Source organism: Salvelinus alpinus, chromosome 15 (genome assembly GCF_045679555.1).
Source record: "Salvelinus alpinus chromosome 15, SLU_Salpinus.1, whole genome shotgun sequence".
NCBI classification, from domain to species: domain Eukaryota; kingdom Metazoa; phylum Chordata; class Actinopteri; order Salmoniformes; family Salmonidae; genus Salvelinus; species Salvelinus alpinus.
In genome coordinates, this window is record NC_092100.1 from 13,454,818 (window position 1) to 13,481,484 (window position 26,667).

The 26,667-nt window shown below is 42.0% G+C and overlaps 1 protein-coding gene across 1 annotated transcript in view; it reads right to left on the reverse strand.

Moving 5' to 3' along the window:
* LOC139539512 (zinc finger protein GLIS1) overlaps positions 1 to 8,619 on the reverse strand; it is a 141,939-nt gene extending 133,320 nt beyond the window's left edge. Inside the window, exons 1-2 of the mRNA XM_071342547.1 lie at positions 8,369 to 8,619; positions 7,842 to 8,179 (exon numbers count right to left, since the gene is read on the reverse strand). Of these exons, the coding sequence (XP_071198648.1) occupies positions 7,842 to 8,160 (319 nt within the window). The 5' untranslated portion in view covers positions 8,161 to 8,179; positions 8,369 to 8,619. The remainder of the gene's footprint in view (positions 1 to 7,841; positions 8,180 to 8,368) is intronic.
* Positions 8,620 to 26,667: the final 18,048 nt, after the last annotated feature.

Genomic DNA, 26,667 nt, shown 5'->3' on the forward strand with positions numbered 1-26,667 from the left:
ATAGTCTCATCCAGAGAGAGAGGGGTATGTGAGACCCTATAGTCTCATCCAGAGAGAGAGGGGTATGTGAGACCCTATAGTCTCATCCAGAGAGAGAGGGGTATGTGAGACCCTATAGTCTCATCCAGAGAGAGAGGGGTATGTGAGACCCTATAGTCTCATCCAGAGAGAGAGGGGTATGTGAGACCCTATAGTCTCATCCAGAGAGAGAGGGGTATGTGAGACCCTATAGTCTCATCCAGAGAGAGAGAGGGGTATGTGAGACCCTGTAGTCTCATCCAGAGAGAGAGGGGTATGTGAGACCCTATAGTCTCATCCAGAGAGAGAGGGGTATGTGAGACCCTATAGTCTCATCCAGAGAGAGAGGGGTATGTGAGACCCTATAGTCTCTTCCAGAGAGAGAGGGGTATGTGAGACCCTATAGTCTCATCCAGAGAGAGAGGGGTATGTGAGACCCTGTAGTCTCATCCAGAGAGAGAGGGGTATGAAATAAGATCAGACTGAAATGAAGCATGATACTAAAGCCTGATGAGCCCAGTAGATCATTTGCATGTACTGTCTATATAAAACACACCACAACCTGAGTATAATGGTTAGTACTGAGGCCCTACCCAAAGGAATAGACTGAACTGGGTAAAAGGCAACAACAACAAAAAACAACACTGAAAGCTATTCTGAAAAACGATGTTTTGAATGGTGGTGCACATGCATGTCCACAGTAACACTATCGCGATCCCACACAAAAAAAGATGCCATACAACTAACATTACTCAATGTTACCCACTAAACTAAGGCTACTAAACTCAGCAAAAAAAGAAACGTCCCTTTTTCAGGTCCCTGTCTTTCAAAGATAATTCGTAAAAATCCAAATAACTTCACAGATCTTCATTGTAAAGGGTTTAAACACTGTTTCCCATGCTTGTTCAATGAACCATAAACAATTAATAAACATGCACCTGTGGAATGGTCGTTAAGACACTAACAGCTTACAGACGGTAGGCAATTAAGGACACAGTTATGAAAACTTAGGACACTAAAAGGCCTTTCTACTGACTCTGAAAAACACCAAAAGAAAGATGCCCAGGGTCCCTGCTCATCTGCGTGAACGTGCCTTAGGTATGCTGCAAGGAGGCAACTGCCCGAGTTACACCAGGAATGCACTGCAAATGTGGCCAGGGCAATAACTTACTGTGAGACGCCTAAGACAGCGCTACAGGGAGACAGGACTGACAGCTGATCGTCCTCGCAGTGGCAGACCACATATAACAACACCTGCACAGGATCGGTACATCCGAACATCACACCTGCAGGTCAGGTACAGGATGGCAACAACAACTGCCCAAGTTACACCAGGAATGCACAATCCCTCCATCAGTGCTCAGACTGTCCGCAATAGGCTGAGAGAGGCTGGACTGAGGGCTTGTAGACCTTTTGTAAGGAAGGTCCTCACCAGACATCACTGGCAACGACGTTGCCTATGGGCACAAACCCACCGTCGCTGGAACAGACAGGACTGGCAAAAAGTGCTCTTCACTGACGAGTTGCAGTTTTGTCTCACCAGGGATGATGGTTGGATTCGCATTTATCATCGAAGGAATGAGCGTTACACCGAGGCCTGTACTCTGGAGCGGGATCGATTTGGAGGGGGAGGGTCCGTCATGGTCTGGGGCAGTGTGTCACAGCAACATCGGACTGAGCTTGTCGTCATTGCAGGCAATCTCAACACTGTGCATTACAGGGAAGACATCCTCCTCGCTCATGTGGTACCCTTCCTGCAGGCTCATCCTGACAAGACCCTCCAGCATGATAATGCCACCAGCCATACAGCTCGATCTGTGCGTGATTTCCTGCAAGACAGGAATGTCAGTGTTCTGCCATGGCCAGCGACGAGCCCGGATCTCAATCCCATTGAGCACGTCTGGGACCTGTTGGCTCGGAGGGTGAGGGCTAGGGCCATTCCCCCCAGAAATGTCTGGGAACTTGCAGGTGCCATGGTGGAAGAGTTGGGTAACATCTCACAGCAAGAACTGGCAAATCTGGTGCAGTCCATGAGGAGGAGATGCACTGCAGTACTTAATGCAGCTGGTGGCCACACCAGATACTGACTGTTACTTTTGATTTTGACCCCCCCCCTTTGTTCAGGGACACATTATTCAATTTATGTTAGTCACATGTCTGTGGAACTTGTTTAGTTTATGTCTCAGTTTTTGAATCTTGTTATGTTCATACAAATATTTACACATGTTGAGTTTGCTGAAAATAAAAGCAGTTGACAGTGAGAGGACATTTCTTTTTTTGCTGAGTTTATTCCGCTACTATTGATAATACAGTCATTACTTCTGCTACTGTCCTGTGTGAATTTAAGTATTCTCCCTCTAATTCTCTCTCTCTCTCTGTCTCTCTTATTTTTCTCTCTCTCTCTTCCTCTCTTCTCTCGGAGGACCTGAGCCCTTGGACCATGCCTCAGCACTACCTGGCCTGATGACTCCTTGCTGTCCCCTGTCCACCTGGTCGTGCTGCTGCTCCAGTTTCAACTGTTCTGCCTGCGGCTATGGAACCCTGACCTGTTTACGTGCTACCCTGTCTCGGACCTGCTGTTTTCGACTCTCTCTCTCTACCGCACCTGCTGTCTAACTCTGAATGATCGGCTATGAAAAGCCAACTGACATTTACTCCTGAGGTGCTGATCTGTTACACTCTCTACAACCACTGTGATTATTATTATTTGACACTGCTGGTCATCTATGAATGTTTGAACATATTGGCCATGTACTGTTATAATCTCCACCTGGCACACCCAGAAGAGGACTGGCCACCCCTCAGAGCCTGGTTCCTCTCTAGGTTTCTTCCTAGGTTCCTGCCATTCTAGGGTGTTTTTCCTAGCCACTGTGCTTTTACATCTGCATTGCTTGCTGTTTGGGGTTTTAGGCTGGGTGTCTGTACAGCACTTTGTGACATTAGCTAATATAAAAACGGCTTTATAAATACATTTAATTTGATTTGATTTGATACTACGCTAGCCTTCTACTACTACGCTAGCCTTCTACTACTACGCTAGCCTTCTGCTGCTACGCTAGCCTTCTGCTACTACGCTAGCCTTCTGCTACTACGCTAGCCTTCTACTACTATGCTAGCCTTCTGCTGCTACGCTAGCCTTCTACTACTACGCTAGCCTTCTGCTGCTACGCTAGCCTTCTACTACTACGCTAGCCTTCTACTACTACTCCAGCCTTCTGCTGCTACGCTAGCCTTCTACTACTACGCTAGCCTTCTACTACTACGCTAGCCTTCTACTACTACGCTAGCCTTCTGCTACTACGCTAGCCTTCTACTACTACGCTAGCCTTCTACTACTACTCTAGCCTTCTGCTGCCAAGCTAGCCTTCTGCTGCTACGCTAGCCTTCTGCTGCTACGCTAGCCTTCTGCTACTACGCTAGCCTTCTACTACTACGCTAGCCTTCTGCTACTACGCTAGCCTTCTGCTACTACGCTAGCCTTCTACTACTACGCTAGCCTTCTGCTGCTACGCTAGCCTTCTACTACTACGCTAGCCTTCTGCTGCTACGCTAGCCTTCTACTACTACGCTAGCCTTCTACTACTACTCTAGCCTTCTGCTACTACGCTAGCCTTCTGCTACTACGCTAGCCTTCTACTACTACGCTAGCCTTCTACTACTACGCTAGCCTTCTGCTGCTACGCTAGCCTTCTGCTGCTACGCTAGCCTTCTGCTGCTACGCTAGCCTTCTGCTACTACAGTAGCCTTCTACTACTACGCTAGCCTTCTACTACTATGCTAGCCTTCTGCTACTACGCTAGCCTTCTGCTACTACACTAGCCTTCTGCTGCTACGCTAGCCTTCTGCTACTACACTAGCCTTCTACTACTACGCTAGCCTTCTGCTGCTACGCTAGCCTTCTACTACTACGCTAGCCTTCTGCTGCTACGCTAGCCTTCTACTACTACGCTAGCCTTCTGCTACTACGCTAGCCTCAATTTTTTAAAGCCTCTAACAATTAAACATCTTAAATTCTTCCACTGCCACAAAAAAACATTGGACAGCTGAAGCAAGCACACCATTTTTCTTAAGGAAATTTACCCTTTCTAGTTTGAATATACAATCTAAAAAGAGCATTACTTTGTGGGCATGTTGACTTTTTATAAATATCTCTAAATGCACAACATTGAACAATCCTATGTATTACTTTCAGGAAAATTAGAAAAGGCGAATAAATGTATCTCCTGAAAACTCATCTGCACAGACCGTAATCATGGAATTCCCACATTCACATCAAAAAAGCAAATTCAAAAGCATCGTAAAGACAATGTCATGATTCATGTTGGTCTGGGACGATGGTGAGGGCACAATGGTGCTCAGCTCAGAAGAGTCGGTCCTCCTCATAAACGCTGAGACACATTTGGAGACATATGTTTCGTGTTTGGCCAGGAAAAACAATAATCAAATCCTTTGAGCCTCTTTTTGTGAAAAGATCATTGCTAATATAAAAGTGTGATTTTGTATCATCATAAATGAGGATGAGCGAGTAATTACCCTCTTTCCCTTTCTCTCCTGCACAACAACACACTATCATCTCTTCTCAACAGGATGTAAAGTAGCCAAGGCAGTCACAAAGGCATGAAGTAGAACAGGCTTTTCCCCCACATAGTCCGGGTTTGTATACAATGGTGTCGATACATATATATATATATAATATAATATATATAATATATACAGTTGAAGTCGGAAGTTTACATTCACTTAGGTTGGAGTCATTAAAACTAGTTTTTTAACCACTCCACAAATTTCTTGTTAACAAACTATAGTTTTGGGAAGTCGGTTAGGACATCTACTTTGTGCATGACACAAGTAATTTTTTCAACAATTGTTTACAGACAGATTATTTCACTTATAATTCACTGTATCACAATTCCATTGGGTCAGAAGTTTACATCCACTAAGTTGACTGTGCCTTTAAAAAGCTTGGAAAATTCCAGAAAATGATGTCATGGCTTTAGAAGCTTCTGATAGGCTAATTGACATCATTTGAGTCAATTGGAGGTGTACCTGTGGATGTATTTCAAGGCCTACCGTCAAACTCAGTGCCTCTTTGCTTGACATCATGGGAAAATCAAAAGAAACCAGCCAAGACCTCAGAACAATATTTGTAGACCTCCACAAGTCTGGTTCATCCTCGGGAGCAATTTATATATCTCTGCGCTTCATTTAGTTAGTCTGCCTTTTAATTAGGTACCACGTTCATCTGTACAAACAATAGTACGCGAGTATAAACACCATTGGACCACGCAGCCGTCATACCACTCAGGAAGAAGACGTGTTCTGTCTCCTAGAGATGAACGTACTTTGGTGCGAAAAGTGCAAATCAATCCCAGAACAACAGCAAAGGACCTTGTGAAGATGCTGGAGGAAACAGGTACAAAAGTATCTATATCCACAGTAAAACGAGTCCTAAATCGACATAACCTGAAAGGCCGCTCAGCAAGGAAGAAGCCACTGCTCCAAAACCGCCATAAAAAAGCCAGACTACGGTCTTCAACTGCACATGGGGACAAAGATTGTACTTTTCGGAGAAATGTCCTCTGGTCTGATGAAACAAAAATAGAACGGTTTGGTCATAATGACCATTGTTATGTTTGGAGGAAAAAGGGTGAGGCTTGCAAGCCAAAGAACACCATCACAACCGTGAAGCACGGGGGTGGCAGAATCATGTTGTGGGGGTGCTTTGCTGCAGGAGGGACTGGTGAACTTCACAAAATAGATGGCATCATTAGGAAGAAAAATTATGTGGATATATTGAAGCAACATCTCAAGACATCAGTCAGGAAGTTAAAGCTTCGTCGCAAATGGGTCTTCCAAATGGACAATGACCCTAAGCATACTTCCAAAGTTGTGGCAAAATTGCCACAACAACCTGACCTCAATCCCCAGAGAAAATGTGTGGGCAGAACTGAAAAAGCGTGTGCGAGCAAGGAGGCCTACAAACCTGACTCAGTTACACCAGCTCTGTCAGGAGGAATGGGCCAAAATTCACCCAATTTATTGTGGAAAGCTTCTGAAAGGCTACCCGAAACGTTTGACCCAAGGTAATTAATTTAAAGGCAATGCTACCAAATACTAATTGAGTGTATGTAAACTTCTGACCCACTGGGAATGTGATGAAAGAAATAAAAGCTGAAATAAATTATTCTCTCTACTCTTATTCTGACATTTCACATTCTTAAAATAAAGTGGTGATCCTAACTGACCTAAGACAGGGAATTTTCACTAGGATTAAATGTCAGGAATTGTTAAAACTGAGTTTAAATGTATTTGGCTAAGGTCTATGTAAACTTCCGACTTCAACTGTATATGACCATTGTTTCCAGACAAGCAGACGATCAGTTGGCTTGAAAGGGGCTGCAGACTAGTCGCTGCACTCAAGGCCAGGGCAAGATTCGCAGTGAAGGAAAAAAAATATTTATGATTAAATAAATGGGTATATCAAACAAAATAATATAATTTGAAAAATTCTATAATTTTCAACAATAGAAAGGCCTTCTTCAACACATGACATACAGTACAAATAATACTATATGTGGGGTGTAGCTCTGACACAAACAGTATGCATGTGTAACGAACTGAAGGGTATCAGACTGTCTGCACAACACGCCATCATCATGTTAGCCGACAGCTAGATCTTAGGCTTTAGATTTAGGAGCTATGACAAGCATTGGGGTCCCAGACAAGGTTACTTGTTGCTACAGTACATACCACCTCTACTTTATTAAGCACAACTGCTTTCATACCAGTAGCCAACACAAAAAAATGTAGAAGAAAATTTATGCTCCTCTATAAACCTGAGTGAGGAGGTTACAAATGAGATTATAGAAAAGCCTCGAGGAATGTTTACTTTCAGTAAGGCTGAGGTTGAAATGAAACTACCTCATGTGGTTGAGGTAATTCACAAAAGGACATTTACTTTTAAAATCAATTTATTAAAAATATTTACTCATTAATTTACTCTTACATTTTATTTATTAAAATAAACTTGTGCTAATAGGATACATAAATCATTTACAAATATAAAGTTTCTAATAAAGTTGGTTTGTACCTAACCAAAAGTGTGATCTATAACAGCTTAATAAATGCTATCCACTCATAAACTCTGTCCTCCTCAATCAGAACTTGGCACTTCCTCTAAAATCAGTGCAGTCCCATCTGTTGATAGTCCATAGAGTGGAAGTCAAAGTGCTCCCTTCTCTGGCAGTTACTCCACATATACCACTTCAATCCCATCACGTGGCTGCACTTTGTGTCACTGAGATGACTTTCATTGTGATGCTCTTTATTAAGACCAGGTCTATACATCAGTGACTTCGGCACTTCATTAACGAGGGGGTTATCAACAGTAGAATCCACAACTGCAAACACGGAGCTGTCAACTAAAGATACAGTACATCTGGATCAAATATCAAGACGACTGTGCACTTAAGGATGCCATATGTAGCCAAATAGATAGAAACTGGCACCATTTCACAGTAAACTGATGGATATGTGGCATAATTGAAAATATTATCAGAGGACTGGAAGGAATGACAATAAGAGGATCTAATTGATACACTTCTAAAAAATAGTTTCCCTGTTCTCATAAATATTAGCAAATTATGTTAGTAATTGTGTTACTCCTTTCCCCAATATTGGTATGATACATTTAGATTTCGAACGCATATGAAAGTATATTTAAAGAACCGAATGGTTTCTATAAACATCTAGATATTATTAAAATACATTATGTGATACAGAGTAGCGTCAATGAGCGCGTTAAATCATAGCTTAAGCTTTACCTTGTTCCGAGGAGAGAGAGAAACACGCGCGGGTAGCTTTGGCTGTCAGATGGCCTTTCTCTTGAGAGCCATAGCGCTCCTCTGGCGTGGTGAGCCGCTTCGGACTCGGACAGTGACTGGGGTTGTGATGTGGGCTCCGGCAGGTCTGGGTTCCAAAACCATCATTCCCGATGCGTCTGGCGCAGAAGTCCGACTTACTGCTGTACATGGAGAGAGTCAGCCCCGTGAAGTCTGAATACACTGGGGTTTGGCGGTGACTCACCATTCCGAACAAAGCTGAGGATTTCTGCATTGGAATTTCAGTGTTCCCGGTGTGCATTCTCTGTGTTCACATTTACCTGTGTCGGGGAGAGAAAAACACATATCCCTTTTAAAAATTTGAAGACACATCAAACCATCTCCTAAACTTGAACAGATGTTTTTTTACCCACGTTCTTCCGAATTGCCAAATAACATGGAATATTTCGTGACGATAAATACAAAATATACAAGAAGTGAGAGATCTTCATTCTCTTGATGACACCTACCTTATAAGCCGTCAAAAGGAAGAAGACGTAGACTCCTTTATGGTCAGACTTGGTGTACATCAGCATCTTCCGCAAAATGCGGAGAAAAGCGTGTCTTAACCAACCGCATCCTCTCCGCTTCCAAAGTACATTTTAAAGTATTTTCTATGTATCAATTCTCAACATCTTCCCTTTGACTGACATCTGATTCATCCACTGAGTCGGCAGTATCCGAGTCAATGCGTCTCTGTCCGCACCAATGCAAGCATGACTGTCCGGGGACCAAAGGTAGGTGGGATATGAAGATATCGATCGTGGAGAGTCGTTTTACTGGTGAGCAAACTGATGTGCTTAGAAGTTAACGTAACAGCAGATGATGGACAGGTTCCAAGGAAAAGGCCCATGCGTATTGTTCGTTCTTTTGGCATAGGCCAACATTAAATGTAATTTAAATGTAGGCTACCTCGTGTCTACATTCTCATGTATGTATAATTACATTATTTTTAAGCAAAGCATAAAAAGGAAATATAACAAGAGTCGATTATTTCATAAAGATTAATAAAAAAGAAAGCCTGTGTGAGCGAAGCCTATTCAAGAACATTACAAGCCCTATTCACGTCCATTCAAATGATCAATAATTACCTCAATAAAAGTATGCATGTGATTAGTCAAATGAATTAATTTAACTATATAGGCCTATGCCTATGGATTGGCCTAAGCATGATCGCACATGCTGCTTAAAATAAAATAATAATTGGATATATAATCATCTTGATGTGAATAGACCTTATTGGAGCATAAAACATATATATATATACATTTTATAGAAATGGCGGTAGACCTAAATGACTAACATTTGCATGTAAAACTGTGCTAACGATACGGCTATTAGTTGACGACAATAGACAGTACAGTACGGTACGGCTAAGTAGTGACATCTAGTGGAGGATTCAGTATCTGATCAACACACACGGAGAGAGAGAGAGAGAGAGAGAGAGAGAGAGAGAGAGAGAGAGAGAGAGAGAGAGAGAGAGAGAGAGAGAGAGAGAGAGAGAGAGAGAGAGAGAGAGAGAGAGAGAGAGAGAGAGAGAGAGAGAGAGAGAGAGAGAGAGAGAGAGAGAGAGAGAGAGAGAGAGAGTGGCAGTAGCACTGTAGACTACTTTATCACTGACCTCAACCCAGAGTCTCTCAGAGCGTTCACAGTCAGCCCACTGACACCCCTATCAGACCACAGCAAAATCACAGTCTACTTGAACAGAGCAATACTCAATCATGAGGCATCAAAGCCAAAGGAACTGAGTAACATTAAGAAATGCTATAGATGGAAGGAATGCAGTTTGGAAACCTACCAAAAAACAATTAGGCAACAGCAAATTCAATCCCTTTTAGACAACTTCCTGGGTAAAACGTTCCACTGCAATAGTGAAGGTGTAAACTTGGCAGTAGAAAATCTTAACAGTATATTTGACCTCTCAGCTTCCCTATCAAATCTAAAAATCTCAAATAGAAAACCGAAGAAAATGAACAACAATGACAAATGGTTTGATAAAGAATGCAAAAATCTAAGAAATAAATTGAGAAACCTGTCCAACCAAAAACATAGAGACCCGGAAAACCTGAGTCTACGCCTTCACTATAGTGAATCACTAAAACAATACAGAAATACACTACGGAAAAAGAAGGAACAGCACGTCAGAAATCAGCTCAATGTAATTGAAGAATCCATAGACTCTAAACAATTCTGGGAAAATTGGAAAACACTAAACAAACAACAACACGAAGAATTATCTATCCAAAATGGAGATGTATGGGTAAACCACTTCTCCAATCTGTTTGGCTCTATAACAAAGAATAAAGAGCAAAAACATATACATGATCAAATACAAATCCTAGAATCAACTATTAAAGACTACCAGAACCCACTGGATTCTCCAATTACCTTGAATGAGTTACAGGACAAAATAAAAACCCTCCAACCCAAAAAGGCCTGTGGTGTTGATGGTATCCTTAATGAAATGATCAAATATACAGACAACAAATTCCAATTGGCTATATTAAAACTCTTTAACATCGTCCTTAGCTCTGGCATCTTCCCCAATATTTGGAACCAAGGACTGATCACCCCAATCCACAAAAGTGGAGACAAATTTGACCCCAATAACTACCGTGGAATATGCGTCAACAGTAACCTTGGGAAAATACTCTGCATTATCATTAACAGCAGACTCGTACATTTCCTCAATGAAAACAATGTACTGAGCAAATGTCAAATTGGCTTTTTACCAAATTACCGTACAACAGACCATGTATTCACCCTACACACCCTAATTGACAACCAAACAAACCAAAACAAAGGCAAAGTCTTCTCATGCTTTGTTGATTTCAAAAAAGCCTTCGACTCAATTTGGCATGAGGGTCTGCTATACAAATTGATGGAAAGTGGTGTTGGGGGTAAAACATACGACATCATAAAATCCATGTACACAAACAACAAGTGTGCGGTTAAAATTGGCAAAAAACATACACATTTCTTCACACAGGGTCGTGGGGTGAGACAGGGATGCAGCTTAAGCCCCACCCTCTTCAACATATATATCAACGAATTGGCGCGGGTACTAGAACAGTCTGCAGCACCCGGTCTCACCCTACTAGAATCCGAAGTCAAATGTCTACTGTTTGCTGATGATCTGGTGCTTCTGTCACCAACCAAGGAGGGCCTACAGCAGCACCTAGATCTTCTGCACAGATTCTGTCAGACCTGGGCCCTGACAGTAAATCTCAGTAAGACCAAAATAATGGTGTTCCAAAAAAGGTCCAGTCGCCAGGACCACAAATTCCATCTAGACACCGTTGCCCTAGAGCACACAAAAAACTATACATACCTCGGCCTAAACATCAGCACCACAGGTAGCTTCCACAGAGCTGTGAACGACCTGAGAGACAAGGCAAGAAGGGCATTCTATGCCATCAAAAGGAACATAAATTTCAACATACCAATTAGGATCTGGCTAAAAATACTTGAATCAGTCATAGAGCCCATTGCCCTTTATGGTTGTGAGGTCTGGGGTCCGCTCACCAACCAAGATTTCACAAAATGGGACAAACACCAAATTGAGACTCTGCATGCAGAATTCTGCAAAAATATCCTCCGTGTACAACGTAGAACACCAAATAATGCATGCAGAGCAGAATTAGGCCGATACCCACTAATTATCAAAATCCAGAAAAGAGCCGTTAAATTCTACAACCACCTAAAAGGAAGCGATTCCCAAACCTTCCATAACAAAGCCATCACCTACAGAGAGTTGAACCTGGAGAAGAGTCCCCTAAGCAAGCTGGTCCTAGGGCTCTGTTCACAAACACAAACACACCCCACAGAGCCCCAGGACAACAGCACAATTAGACCCAACCAAATCATGAGAAAACAAAAAGATAATTACTTGACACATTGGAAAGAATTAACAAAAAAACAGAGCAAACTAGAATGCTATTTGGCCCTAAACAGAGAGTACACAGTGGCAGAATACCTGACCACTGTGACTGACCCAAACTTAAGGAAAGCTTTGACTATGTACAGACTCAGTGAGCATAGCCTTGCTATTGAGAAAGGCCGCCGTAGGCAGACATGGCTCTCAAGAGAAGACAGGCTATGTGCTCACTGCCCACAAAATGAGGTGGAAACTGAGCTGCACTTCCTAACCTCCTGCCCAATGTATGACCATATTAGAGAGACATATTTCCCTCAGATTACACAGATCCACAAAGAATTCGAAAACAAATCCAATTTTGATAAACTCCCATATCTACTGGGTGAAATTCCACAGTGTGCCATCACAGCAGCAAGATTTGTGACCTGTTGCCACAAGAAAAGGGCAACCAGTGAAGAACAAACACCATTGTAAATACAACCCATATTTATGCTTATTTATTTTAACTTGTGTGCTTTAACCATTTGTACATTGTTACAACACTGTATATATATAATATGACATTTGTAATGTCTTTTTTGTTTTGAAACTTCTGTATGTGTAATGTTTACTGTTAATTTGTATTGTTTATTTCACTTTTGTATATTATCTACCTCACTTGCTTTGGCAATGTTAACACGTTTCCCATGCCAATAAAGCCCATTGAATTGAATTGAGAGAGAGAGAGAGAGAGAGAGAGAGAGAGAGAGAGAGAGAGAGAGAGAGAGAGAGAGAGAGAGAGAGAGAGAGAGAGAGAGAGAGAGAGAGAGAGAGAGAGAGAGAGAGAGAGAGAGAGAGAGAGAGAGAGAGAGAGAGAGAGAGAGAGAGAGAGAGAGAGAGAGAGAGAGAGAGAGAGAGAGATGACATTTGAAATGTCTTTATTCTTTTGGAACTTCTGTGAGTGTGATGTTTACTGTTCATTTTTATAGTTTATTTCACTTTTGTTTATTATCTGCTTCACTTGCTTTGGCAATGTTGGCATATGTTTCCCGTGCCAATACCTTACATACCTTACATAGAATTGAATTGAGATGCCCTGGAGCTGTTGTCAGAGGACAGACTAGGGTGCCCCAGCCTCATCATATTTCACTGGGGCACAAACGACTTGAGGGCTCAGCAGGAAAGGGTGGCCACAGCACTCAAGGGAGTGATTGAAAAAGCTTCTTCCACTTTCCCCAACGCACAAGTGGTTATCTTTACCCTGCTACCACGAAAATACATTCAACTTGCCACCATACAGCGGGTGAATGCAAGCATTTCCCGGGACTGGCCCACCAATCCACCCTGGACTTGAACAGCCTTTATGACCAGGTTCACCTCTACAAGTCAGCAATCCCAACTTTTGCCAGGACCCTGAATGTCACCCTCAACCACAGGAGCAACGGGGCAACAGAACAACAGAACAACAGAACAACACAGCAACGGAGCAACGGAACAACGGAGCAACGGGGCAACAGAACAACAGAACAACACAGCAACAGAGCAACAGAGCAACACAGCAACAGAGCAACAGAACAACAGAACAACAGAACAACACAGCAACACAGCAACACAGCAACAGAGCAACAGAACAACAGAACAACAGAACAACAGAGCAACAGAACAACAGAACAACAGAGCAACAGAACAACAGAACAACAGAACAACAGAACAACACAGCAACAGCCTCATCATATTTCACTGGGGCACAAACGACTTGAGGGCTCAGCAGGAAAGGGTGGCCACAGCACTCAAGGGAGTGATTGAAAAAGCTTCTTCCACTTTCCCCAACGCACAAGTGGTTATCTTTACCCTGCTACCACGAAAATACATTCAACTTGCCACCATACAGCGGGTGAATGCAAGCATTTCCCGGGACTGGCCCACCAATCCACCCTGGACTTGAACAGCCTTTATGACCAGGTTCACCTCTACAAGTCAGCAATCCCAACTTTTGCCAGGACCCTGAATGTCACCCTCAACCACAGGAGCAACGGGGCAACAGAACAACAGAACAACAGAACAACACAGCAACGGAGCAACGGAACAACGGAGCAACGGGGCAACAGAACAACAGAACAACACAGCAACAGAGCAACAGAGCAACACAGCAACAGAGCAACAGAACAACAGAACAACAGAACAACACAGCAACACAGCAACACAGCAACAGAGCAACAGAACAACAGAACAACAGAACAACAGAGCAACAGAACAACAGAACAACACAGCAACAGAGCAACAGAACAACAGAACAACAGAACAACACAGCAACACAGCAACAGAGCAACAGAACAACAGAACAACAGAGCAACAGAGCAACAGACACCCCGTGAGCAGAACAACAAGACCTGCGCTGAGAGAACCCACGCCAAGAGGACCTACACCCAGACCACAGCTTTACCAGCCACACCCCAACCTGCTGAGACTACCCCAAACAAACCCTCGCCACACCCTAGATCAGACCTCAGACCCCCCGGATCAGACCTATGCCGCCCCCCCCCCCCCCCCCCCCCATGCCCAGGCCGTGAGCAGAACAACAAGGCCCAACCCCTACTAATACACCCACCCAAGCCTGCGACCTAAGAGGTATGTATCAGATGCTCAACATGCTCTGCTCACAACTACTGTAATGGTCCGGGCCTAAACAACACTAGACTCTATTGAATACAAAGCTTTTACAATCTCATCCCGGAATATACAAGGTCTGACAACCTAAGAAAATGAAAACAATGACAAATAGTTTGATGAAGAATGCAAAAACCAACTAAAGAAAGTGAGAAACCTATCAAATCAAATTGTATTAGTCACATGCGCCGAATACAACAGGTGTAGATCTTACAGTTAAATGCTTTACTTATGTGTTATTCTTATCTCTTACTTTTTTACGGTATTTTCTTAAAACTGCATTGTTGGTTAAGGGCTTATAAGTTAGCATTTCACTGTCAGGTCTACACCTGTTGTATTCAGTGTATGTGACAAATAACATTTGATTTTATTTGGTATTGGGACCCCAGTGATGACTCCCCTCAATCTAGCAATAAGCACCAGGGACATGGCTTTTAATCTACTTCCCATTAAACTTTTCCATTTTGAGAATCTTCTCTTGATATATATAGTCTGTATATAGTCTCGCTATTGTTATTTTACTGCTGATCTTTTATTACTTGTTCCTTTTATTTCTTATTCTTAATCGTATTTTTTAAACTGCATTGTTGGTTAGGGGCTTGTAAGTAAGCATTTCACTGTAAGGTATTCGGCACATGTGACTAATATAATTTGATTTGATTTGATTTTTGATTTTTGATTTGATGTATGGATATACCACTTCTCCAATTATTTTGTCCCTATAACAAAGAACAAACAGCAAAAACATATACATGATCAATTAAAAATCTTAGAATCAACTATTAAAGACTACCAGAACCCATTGGATTCTCCAATTACATTGAATGAACTACAGGACAAAATACAAACCCTCCAACCCAAAAAGACCTGTGGTGTTGATGGTATCCTAACTGAAATGATAAAATATACAGACCACAAATTCCAATTGGCTATACTTAAACTCTTTAACACCATCCTTAGCTCTAGCATCTTCCCCAATATTTGGAACCAAGGACTGATCACCCCAATGGAGACAAATTTGACCCCAATAACTACCGTGGGATGTGCGTCAACAGCAACCTTGGGAAAATCCTCTGCATTATCATTAACAGCAGACTCGTACATTTCCTCAATGAAAACAATGTACTGAGCAGATGTCAAATTGTCTTTTTACCAAATGATCATACGACAGACCACGTACTCACCCTACACACCCTAATTGACAAAGAAACAAATCAAAACGAAGGCAAAGTCTTCTCATGCGTTGTTGATTTAAAAAATTTTTTTGACTCAATTTGGCATGAGGGTCTGCTTACAAATTGATGTAAAGTGATGTTGGGGGGAAAAACATACTTCATTATAAAATCCATGTACACAAACAGGTTAAAACAGGCAAAAAAACACACACATTTCTTTCTACATAGCCGTGGGGTGAGACAGGGATGCAGCTTAAGCCCACCCTCTTCAACAGAGAGACACACACACACACACACACACACGCACACACACACACACACACACGCACACACACACACACACACACACACACACACACACACACACACACACACACACACACACACACACACACACACACACACACACACACACACACACACAAGCACACTTTATGGCCCCCACACCTCTCTGATTCAGAGGGGTTGGGTTAAATGCGGAAGACACATTTCAGTTGAATAGATTCAGTTGTACAACTGACTAGGTATCTCCCTTTCCCTTTCCTTTCCCTATTCCTAGAGAGGGCTACATTTGTTGAGTGCGCTCACAAGGTGTAGTTTACAGTAAATTTAGTGTGCAAAATAATCCAACACAGATCTAAAAGACATGAATGGGCCCAAGCAATATGGCTTGTAATTTTTTTAGGCAAAATGTATGTTTGTCTGATTCAGCTTTCTGCGATCCCAATTGTCCACCTTTTGAGTTTGGAGACTTTCTGTGGATCTATTAGTGACAGATACAGATCAAACCTATGGCCTATGTAACCAGATGAAGATAAACATGGAGAGACCCTCCAATCAGGATGGGTGTGTTGGTCAAACCAGGAAGTGTTCATAGGAAGTATAGGAGGATGTTAATTAATGTACCATTTTAACCAGGTTCAGGTCAGATTGTAATATCACAATATCCACCCTCTTCAACAGAGAGACACACACACACACACACACACACGCACACACACACACACACACACACACACACGCACACACACACACACACACACACACACACACACACACACACACACACACACACACACACACACACACACACACACACACACACACACACACACACACACACACACACACACACACACACACACACACACACACACAAGCACACTTTATGGCCCCCACACCTCTCTGATTCAGAGGGGTTGGGTTAAATGCGGAAGACACATTTCAGTTGAATAGATTCAGTTGTACAACTGACTAGGTATCTCCCTTTCCCTTTCCTTTCCCTATTCCTAGAGAGGGCTACATTTGTTGAGTGCGCTCACAAGGTGTAGTTTACAGTAAATTTAGTGTGCAAAATAATCCAACACAGATCTAAAAGACATGAATGGGCCCAAGCAATATGGCTTATAATTTTTTTAGGCAAAATGTATGTTTGTCTGATTCAGCTTTCTGCGATCCCAATTGTCCACCTTTTGAGTTTGGAGACTTTCTGTGGATCTATTAGTGACAGATACAGATCAAACCTATGGCCTATGTAACCAGATGAAGATAAACATGGAGAGACCCTCCAATCAGGATGGGTGTGTTGGTCAAACCAGGAAGTGTTCATAGGAAGTATAGGAGGATGTTAATTAATGTACCATTTTAACCAGGTTCAGGTCAGATTGTAATATCACAATATCACACCTTTTGAATGGCTGAATGTGAAACAAGCCCTGTGGTATATTATCTCTATATATTTGTACTGGATCTTGTATTTTGCATAACATGAAGAATTTATCAAGTGTAGGCCTATTGGATGTGTGATAGCCATACAGCGATTGCACTGGCATATCTATATCCATTCCCATGATACATTGTCTATTAGGCAATGTGAAAGGAAGGCCTGGAAAATCGTTAAAGACTCCAGCCACCCAAGCAATAAACTGTTCTCTCTGCTTCCGCATGGCAAGCGGTACCGGTGCAAGTCTGACACGAACAGGTTCCTGAACAGTTTCTATCCCCAAGCCTTAAGACTCCTAAATAGCTAACAAAAAGGCTAAATGGACTATCTGATTTGGCCCTTGTGTTTATTTTTATACTGTCTTTATGCACACTCACAGGACTCTACACACTCTGACATTCCAGCACACATAACATGCACACACATTTATACTGACTCTACACACACGAAAACACACACATATACAATCTTAATTTACACTGTTGCTACTCTGTTAATCATATATCCTGATGACTAGTCACCTTACCCCTATACATATCTGCCTCTATCACTCCAGTATCCCTGCACATTGTAAATATGGTATTGGAACTGGCCCTGTATGTAGTCACCTTACCCCTACACCTATCTACCTCTACCACTCCAGTATCCCTGCACATTGTAAATATGGTATTGGAACTGGCCCTGTATGTAGTCACCTTACCCCTATACATATCTGCCTCTATCACTCCAGTATCCCTGCACATTGTAAATATGGTATTGGAACTGGCCCTGTATGTAGTCACCTTACCCCTACACCTATCTACCTCTGTCACTCCAGTATCCCTGCACATTGTAAATATGGTATTGGAACTGGCCCTGTATGTAGTCACCTTACCCCTACACCTATCTACCTCTACCACTCCAGTATCCCTGCACATTGTAAATATGGTATTGAAACTGGCCCTGTATGTAGTCACCTTACCCCTACACCTATCTACCTCTACCACTCCAGTATCCCTGCACATTGTAAATATGGTATTGGAACTGGCCCTGTATGTAGTCACCTTACCCCTACACCTATCTACCTCTACCACTCCAGTATCCCTGCACATTGTAAATATGGTATTGGAACAGACCCTGTATGTAGTGCAGCTTGTTACCTTCTGGTGTTCGTCTTGGTTTTTGTTCAACCTTATGTTATTTGTAATAATACATTAATATTGATTACTGCGTTGGGTTAAGCGCCTGCAAGAAATGCATTCCACTGTACTTGTGCAGGTGATATTGAAACTCGAATGTTCATATTTACTTTGGCATGCAACTGCTTTTTATGAGGATAATTACAGTGAAAACCTCTGGCCACTGTAACTTGATGAATTGAATGCAATTTTTTTGCTAAATAATTTAGGAGCATTAAGAGCATGTTCTGATGATATTCCTGTTTATTAAAAACTCTTCATGAATAAATATTGCTCTTGGGATTGTTATTAATCTAGCTTAATTGTTTCTGGGCATGTTTTCATGATGTGATTGATTGTTTAGAATGCTGACCAGTAGCCTAAACAGAGAGGATTTGACTTCCTGCCGTAGCAGAAGCTGAGATGTAAAATAGGGAAGTTGTTTTTCTTCTCAATCTATCTGCACATCATCACATGATTTGTATTATTGTGTTTCACCATGAACCTGTCCCATAAGGCACCCTATTCCCTATGTAGTGCACTACATGGGATGCACACGTGCCTCACCTTGTTGTTATTGAACAGGTCACCACCCCAGTAGTGAAAAAGGAGAGAATGGGAGCGTTCCTGGCCGACTACATTGCAGACGCCTGCAAGATCTATTGAAGCCTGGATAGGTATTTAACCTATTAGTAACTGCCATTTGGGACGAACTCACTTCAACATGATGTGTGATAACAACAACTGGATTCACTGGAACAGTCCAGGCCTGGTTCCTATTGTCAGGTAGGAGCCGACATGCTACACGTCTGTTAGACCTCTCCTCTATAAAACTGGCGGGGCGGTTCCAATCGGGAAAAAGCATTTCCTTCCATCCACACTGTTTCCCCCTTAGCTAATCTGAAAGAATGTAATAGGAGAGCTATATAGAAATCTACATAGACCACCAGATGGCAATGTGAAGCTATTGACACATTATCCCCTAATCCCTACAGCTAATGATACATTATCCCCTAATCCCTACAGCTAATGATACATTATCCCCTAATCCCTACAGCTAATGATACATTATCCCCTAATCCCTACAGCTAATTACACATTATCATCTAATCCCTACAGCCATTGACACATTATCTCCTAATCCCTACAGCTAATGACACATTATCCCCTAATCCCTACAGCTAATTACACATTATCATCTAATCCCTACAGCTATTGACACATTATCCCCTAATCCCTACAGCTAATGACACATTATCTCCTAATCCCTACAGCTAATTACACATTATCATCTAATCCCTACAGCTATTGACACATTATCCCCCAATCCCTACAGCTAATGACACATTATCCCCTAATCCCTACAGCTATTGACACATTATCCCCAATGCATACAGCTAGTGACACATTATCCCCCAATCCATACAGCTAGTGACACATTATCCCCCAATCCCTACAGCTATCCAGTCATTTCACAATCGGAGAGAGGAAGAGAAGTGGATAATAGCTGGGGCAAGTGGATGACATTTTGAATTGAAATCCAGCCCTGAGCGTAGTAGAGCGATAGGTTTGCCCAGTGTGTAGAATTCATACAGATGCTTAGGTTGGTTTACCTAAAGCTTGGACGCAAATGGGTCTTCCAAATGGACAATGACCCCAAGCATACTTCCAAAGTTGTGGCAAAATGGCTTAAGGACATCAAAGGTATTGGAGTGGAAATCACAAAGCCCTGACCTCCATCCTATCGAACATTTGTGGGCAGAACTGAAAAAGCATGTGCGAGCAAGGAGGCCTACACACCTGACTCAGTTACACCTGCTCTGTCAGGAGGTATGGGCCAAAATTCACCCAACTTATTGTGGGAAGCTTGTGGAAGGCAACCCGGAACGTTTGGCCCAAGTTAAACAATTTAAAGGCAATGCTACCAAATACTATTTGAGTGTATGCAAACTTCTGACCCACTGATAATGTGATGAAAGAAATAAAAGCTGAAATAAATCATTCTCTCTACTATTTTCTGACATTTCACATTCTTAAAATAAAGTGGGGATCCTAACTGACCTAAAATAGGGAATTTTTCTCTGATTAAATGTCAGGAATTGTGAAAAACTGAGTTTAAATGTATTTGGCTAAGGTATATGTAAACTTCCAACTTCAACTGTACATTTGTATGTGTTCATTTACAAAGCCCTTTTGGGTAAACTCCCTCTTTACCTCTGTAGTCTGGTCTCCTTCACCACCAGCAGTTACCATACCCGGTCTGCTAGGTGGTTGCTACGTAAAAGTCCCCAGGACATTCACACTATTAGGCAAGACTGCCTTCTATTCTTGTGCACCAGACTCATTGAATAATCTAAATTCAGAAAAAAAAGAAATGTCCTCTCACTGTCAACTGTGTTTATTTTCAGCAAACTTAACATGTGTAAATATTTGTATGAACATAACAAGATTCAACAACCGAGACATAAACTGAACAAGTTCCACAGACATGTGACTAACAGAAATGGAATAATGTGTCCCTGAACAAAGGGGGGGAGATCAAAATCAAAAGTAACAGTCAGTATCTGGTGTGGCCACCAGCTGCATTAAGTACTGCAGTGCATCTCCTCCTCATGGACTTCACCAGATTTGCCAGTTCTTGCTGTGAGATGTTACCCCACTCTTCCACCAAGGCACCTGCAAGTTCCCGGACATTTCTTGGGGGAATGGCCCTAGCCCTCACCCTCCGATCCAACAGGTCCCAGATGTGCTCAATGGGATTGAGATCCGGGCTCTTCGCTGGCCATGGCAGAACACTGACATTCCTGTTTTGCAGGAAATCACACACAGGACGAGCAGTATGGCTGGTGGCATTGTTATGCTGGAGGGCCATGTCAGGATGAGCCTGCAGGAAGGGTACCACATGAGGGAGGAGGATGTCTTCCCTGTAACGCACAGCGTTGAGATTGTCAACAATGACAACAAGCTCAGTCTGATAATGTTGTGACACACCGCCCTAGACTATGACGGACCCTCCCCCTCCAAATCGATCCCGCTCCAGAGTACAGGCCTCTGTGTAACGCTCATTCCTTCAACGATAAACGCCAATCCGACATCACCCCTGGTGAGACAAAACCGCGACTCGTCAGTGAAATACACTTTTTGCCAGTCCTTTCCGGTCCAGCGACGGTGGGTTTGTGCCCATAGGCAACGTTGTTGCCGGTGATGTCTGGTGAGGACCTGCCTTACAGCAGGCCTACAAACCCTCAGTCCAGCCTCTCTCAGCCTATTGCGGACAGTCTGAGCACTGATGGAGGGATTGTGCATTCCTGGTGTAACTCGGGCAGTTGTTGTTGCCATCCTGTACCTGTCCCGCAGGTGTGATGTTCGGATGTACCGATCCTGTGCAGGTGTTGTAACACGTGGTCTGCCACTGCGAGGATGATCAGCTGTCTGTCCTGTCTCCCTGTAGCTCTGTCTTAGGCGTCTCACAGTACAGACATTGCAATTTATTGCCCTGACCACATCTGCAGTCCTCATGCCTCCTTGCAGCATGCCTAAGGCACGTTCACTCAGATGAGCAGGGACTTGGATTTTTAGAATTATGTCATGTATTGATTGTTGCTGCCTTCTTGGCCAGGTCTCCTTTGAAAAAGAGACTCTGGGTCTCAATGGGCTTTTCCTGGTTAAATAAAGGTTTAAAAAAATGTGTTTTTACACTGCTGCTCGTGGCTGTTACCTACATGTACAAATTACCTCGACTAACCTGTACCCCCCCACATTGACTCGGTACCTGTTACCCCTGTATATAGCCTCATTATTGTTATTTTATTGTGTTATTTATTTTTACTTACTTTTAAATATTTTCTTAACCAACAATTCAGTTTTAAGAAAAGAGAGTTAAGGGCCCTCTGAAATGTAATTGTAGAAATGTAAATTTCCACCTAAATAGACAAGCCCAAAAGTAACTGCTATTCATGTGTAATTACATGATTCTGACATGCCAAAACTTGGTATATTTGGAAAGACATCTGGGAGATAATGAGGAAATGATCAGTAGATAGGGGTTACATAGTTCAGAATACTCAATATCAAGCACACACAAAATAACCGTTTAGTTTTTTTATTTTGAAAGTCATCTTTCATTGACAAGTGAGTGAATGATTTATGCATAGAGCTGGGAACACATCAGATGGCTTCCACAACATGTGAACAATATCAGAAAAAATGGGATTGATAGACCTAAAAACTAGAAATGGGCAGATGTTTTAGTAAGTGGTGTCAGGTGTGGTCACAGGACATGTCCAAGTGTCCCAAAACATCTCCAACGTGCCATAGGTCTGTAAAAGTAGATCATTCCAGTGCTATTACATATTTGCAATCCCTAAATGTTATTTGTTCAGTATAAAAACACAATTTCTACCATATCAACCTCAAACATTGTGGTGGTGTTATGGGTTATCCAGGGTATATTCAAATGTCCTTTCAACCTCTCCAAAGAGTCAATGTGGTAATTGCACTGTTTTTGCAAACTGGATGTGCGTAAAAGAGTTATTGTTCAATATTAAAACTACATTTATACAACACCAACCTCTCTCAAACATTGTGGTGGTGTCGGGGAACATACAGGGGATATCCAGGTGTTTTTTTCAACCTCTCCAAAGTGCCTGAACGTTTAGCCTAGGCATTGTATTGGTCCCACATACAAATGAACTGTTTACAAAAACAACATAAAAGCAACAGATATATATAAAAAAATATATATAAAAATGTCTTGTCAAACCAATGTGTCCTTCAATTAAAAAGCTGCAAAAATTGAAATAAGGTGAACTATTTACAAATGGCATTCCTGTTCGTTTTACGTCCCAGGTGTAGATGATTAGATTTGGCTTTCACCGTAGCTTGTGCATGTCGTGATAGTCTTTGAAGCAATCCCTCTGCCAGGAAACAAAAAGCGAACTGGCATTTCGGACAGAAAATCAGGCATTTCATTATTGAATGCCTTATGCTGTGTGATGAGCATGGTTACTTCCCTGGTGTCCTTCCATTTCACAAAAAGCAGCTTGTTAGTCCTGATCCAACGTGCGGTCCCCGCTCCACTGTCTTTGTCATGTTGTTTACCGTGGTCTTGGGGAACCTGATTCTGTTAGGACAAATGGTGCCACAAGCCCCTATTTTATTTTTCAAGAGGTCTATGAAAAGTGGATATAGAACCATCAGACAGGGTGAGTGACATAGCAGTGGAGGATGAAGACCTTGACCGGCGGGGGTGCTTGCTGTGGAGGGGTGGCTCCCAAAAGGCATCATCCAGAATCCTCTGCATCCTCCACTCTGTGGTGAATAAAATAAAGGGATATATTGTTGTAAGACACAGAATTACAGTTGACAAAATTTACAAAACGACATTACTGTAAATTAAAAACACCAAGCCTAAACTTGATCTGTACAGTGACTCACATAGAAGGTGTAAAGCACACACACAATGCAAAAACAAAAACACAGAGGTGAGAACCAAAAATAAACAATGGCCATGAGTTGAGTTACAAAGATGAAAATTAGAGCAGCAAACAGTGAACTAATATGAAACATAGACAATACCTACCCTGGAATTATATAACATTGAAATCACTTGCAGACAACAAACAACTTATAAAAAAACGAAATACATATAGTAAATGAGCTAAAAATAATTTACTTACAGATCTAAAAGTGGATCCAATCTTTCTCGAAAGCAATCTTTGTCGGCTGAGTCGAAATCCTCATAGTTCAGGACACCTACACCACCCGATGTCACAGGAAGGCAATAAAGATCATCAAGGACAACAACCACCCGAGCCACTGCCTATTCACCCCGCTATCATCCAGAAGGCGATGTCAGTACAGGTATATCAAAGCAGGGACCGAGAGACTGAAAAACAGCTTCTGTCTCAAGGCCATCAGACTGTTAAACAGCCACCACTAACATTGAGTGGCTGCTGCCATACATTTAAAAAATGGATCACTAGCCACTTTAAACAATGCCACTTAATATAATGTTTACATACCCTACATTACTCATCTCATATGTATATACTGTACTCGATACCATCTACTGCATCTTGCCTATGCCGTTCTGTACCATCACTCATTCATATATCTTTATGTACATATTCTTCATCCCTTTACACTTGTGTGTATAAGGTAGCTGTTGTGAAATTGTTAGGTTAGATTACTCGTTGGTTATTACTGCATTGTCGGAACTAGAAGCACAAGCATTTCGCTATTGACATCTGCTAACCATGTGTATGTGACAAATACAATTTGATTTGATTTGAGTTCAAATCGCTCTCCTGAACCCGAGTCCTGCTCTCCTGAACCCGAGACCTGCTCTCCTGAACCCAAGACCTACTCTCCTGAACCCGAGTCCTACTCTCCTGAACCCGAGTCCTGCTCTCCTGAACCTGAGTCCTGCTCTCCTGAACCCGAGTCCTGCTTTCCTGAACCCGAGACCTACTCTCCTGAACCCGAGTCCTGCTCTCCTGAACCCGAGTCCTACTCTCCTGAACCCGAGTCCTGCTCTCCTGAATCCGAGTCCTACTCTCCTGAACACTCCAGTATTTTATTTGAAGCTTCTATGTCGGTATACTTATTCATAGTTGCCTTCTTTTTAGCTTGCTATTCAATATTATTAGTTTTTACCTTTATTATCCCCCACTTGAGAAGTCATCTTTTATGCTTAAGCGATGAAATTAAAGTGATGAAATCTGTTTACAATGTAATGCAGCGTGTTCGGTGCGTTACGTCTCTGAGCCAGGTAGCAATAGTATGCCTTATGCATAAAAGATTCAAGGCCTTGCTTCGTCCCACCCAGGTCAACTGCATATCCCTGTAAAGCTTATCCCATTGGCTACAAGACTGTCAAGGTGCCATAGTAGCCAATCATCCCTGTGTAATGGATGCCTAAGCAGGCAACATATTTTTGATGCACAAAGATAGTCACTCCGTGGAAATTCAATGTTGACATTAAGTCATACATCAGATAACATTGGCAATAGGCTAGATTTGTTCCTAGCAACGTAAGGATTCATTTGATACCACCACATGTAGCTATAGCTCGAACACAGACCATATCGAAGCTTACCTTGTAAGATGTTTGCTGTTTGGTGAAAACGTTGTGTAAAATAAACATTTTGACTCTCGGGCTGGTGATCAATAACGGTAGGTCACAGGCAGACAAATAAGATATCCTCATGATCTGTGGAGTCCCAGCTTTCGGTGCATATCAACGTATTCTGTGTTTATTATTTAGTTTATGCTTCACAATGCTAACAGTAATGTAGGTAGCAGCCACCTTGAAATTAGGTCATTTGCTCAGCCAGCCCTTATACATTTGTATGCCTATATATAGTATTAAGTCAAAGATTAACGCACAGATCAATAGCCAAGATACTCAGCTTTCCGCAGACACCCTGCTTTTGCAGATAGGTAATACCATTCTCATACCAGACTAAATTGAATTAAAAACATATCTAACAGGGTCCACAAATATGGGGAATTTACATTTAAGAGGTTAAGGGCTTGTAAGTAAGCATTTCAGAGTAAGGTCTACACCTGTTGTATTCGGCGCATGTGACAAATAAAATACAATATGATTACTTGGGGACTGTGTGCAGACTTACCACAACCTGTGAAATTATTTAAGCAGTTTGTAAAATGATGCATCTGTTCTGCTGAAAAATGAATGTTTGCAAGCGTCAAAACAGTTGCAAGTGTCATAAAACAATTCAACATCACTTAACAAAAAATGCTTTTTATTTTCAAAAGACTGGTTATGTGCAATCAAATATCAACAAAAGTGAAATCAAATACAGATTTCATTTTCAGTGAATAATTGTCTTGTCCAGTGAACAACTCAATGACAGCAATTCAATGACATCATTAGATCACCTCCAAGAAGCATCTTCAACGTTCACCTGACAACCCATTGGTTAAGGCACATACACTAACCAAGTGTTTCTTACCTGTCAAGAAGTTTAAGATCAAAATATAAGATCCATAAACAAACTGAAAATGACATACTGACGATGGAGTCAAAAGGAACTCAGCCTTTCGCCCTTTTCATAGCAATGGAATATGTGACACGGTTTGTTATAGTTCATGTTTTCTACAAAAAATGATCAAGGCAGATTCGATTATCAGTTGTTTTTTTGTTTTTTTTAATCAACAGAAACAA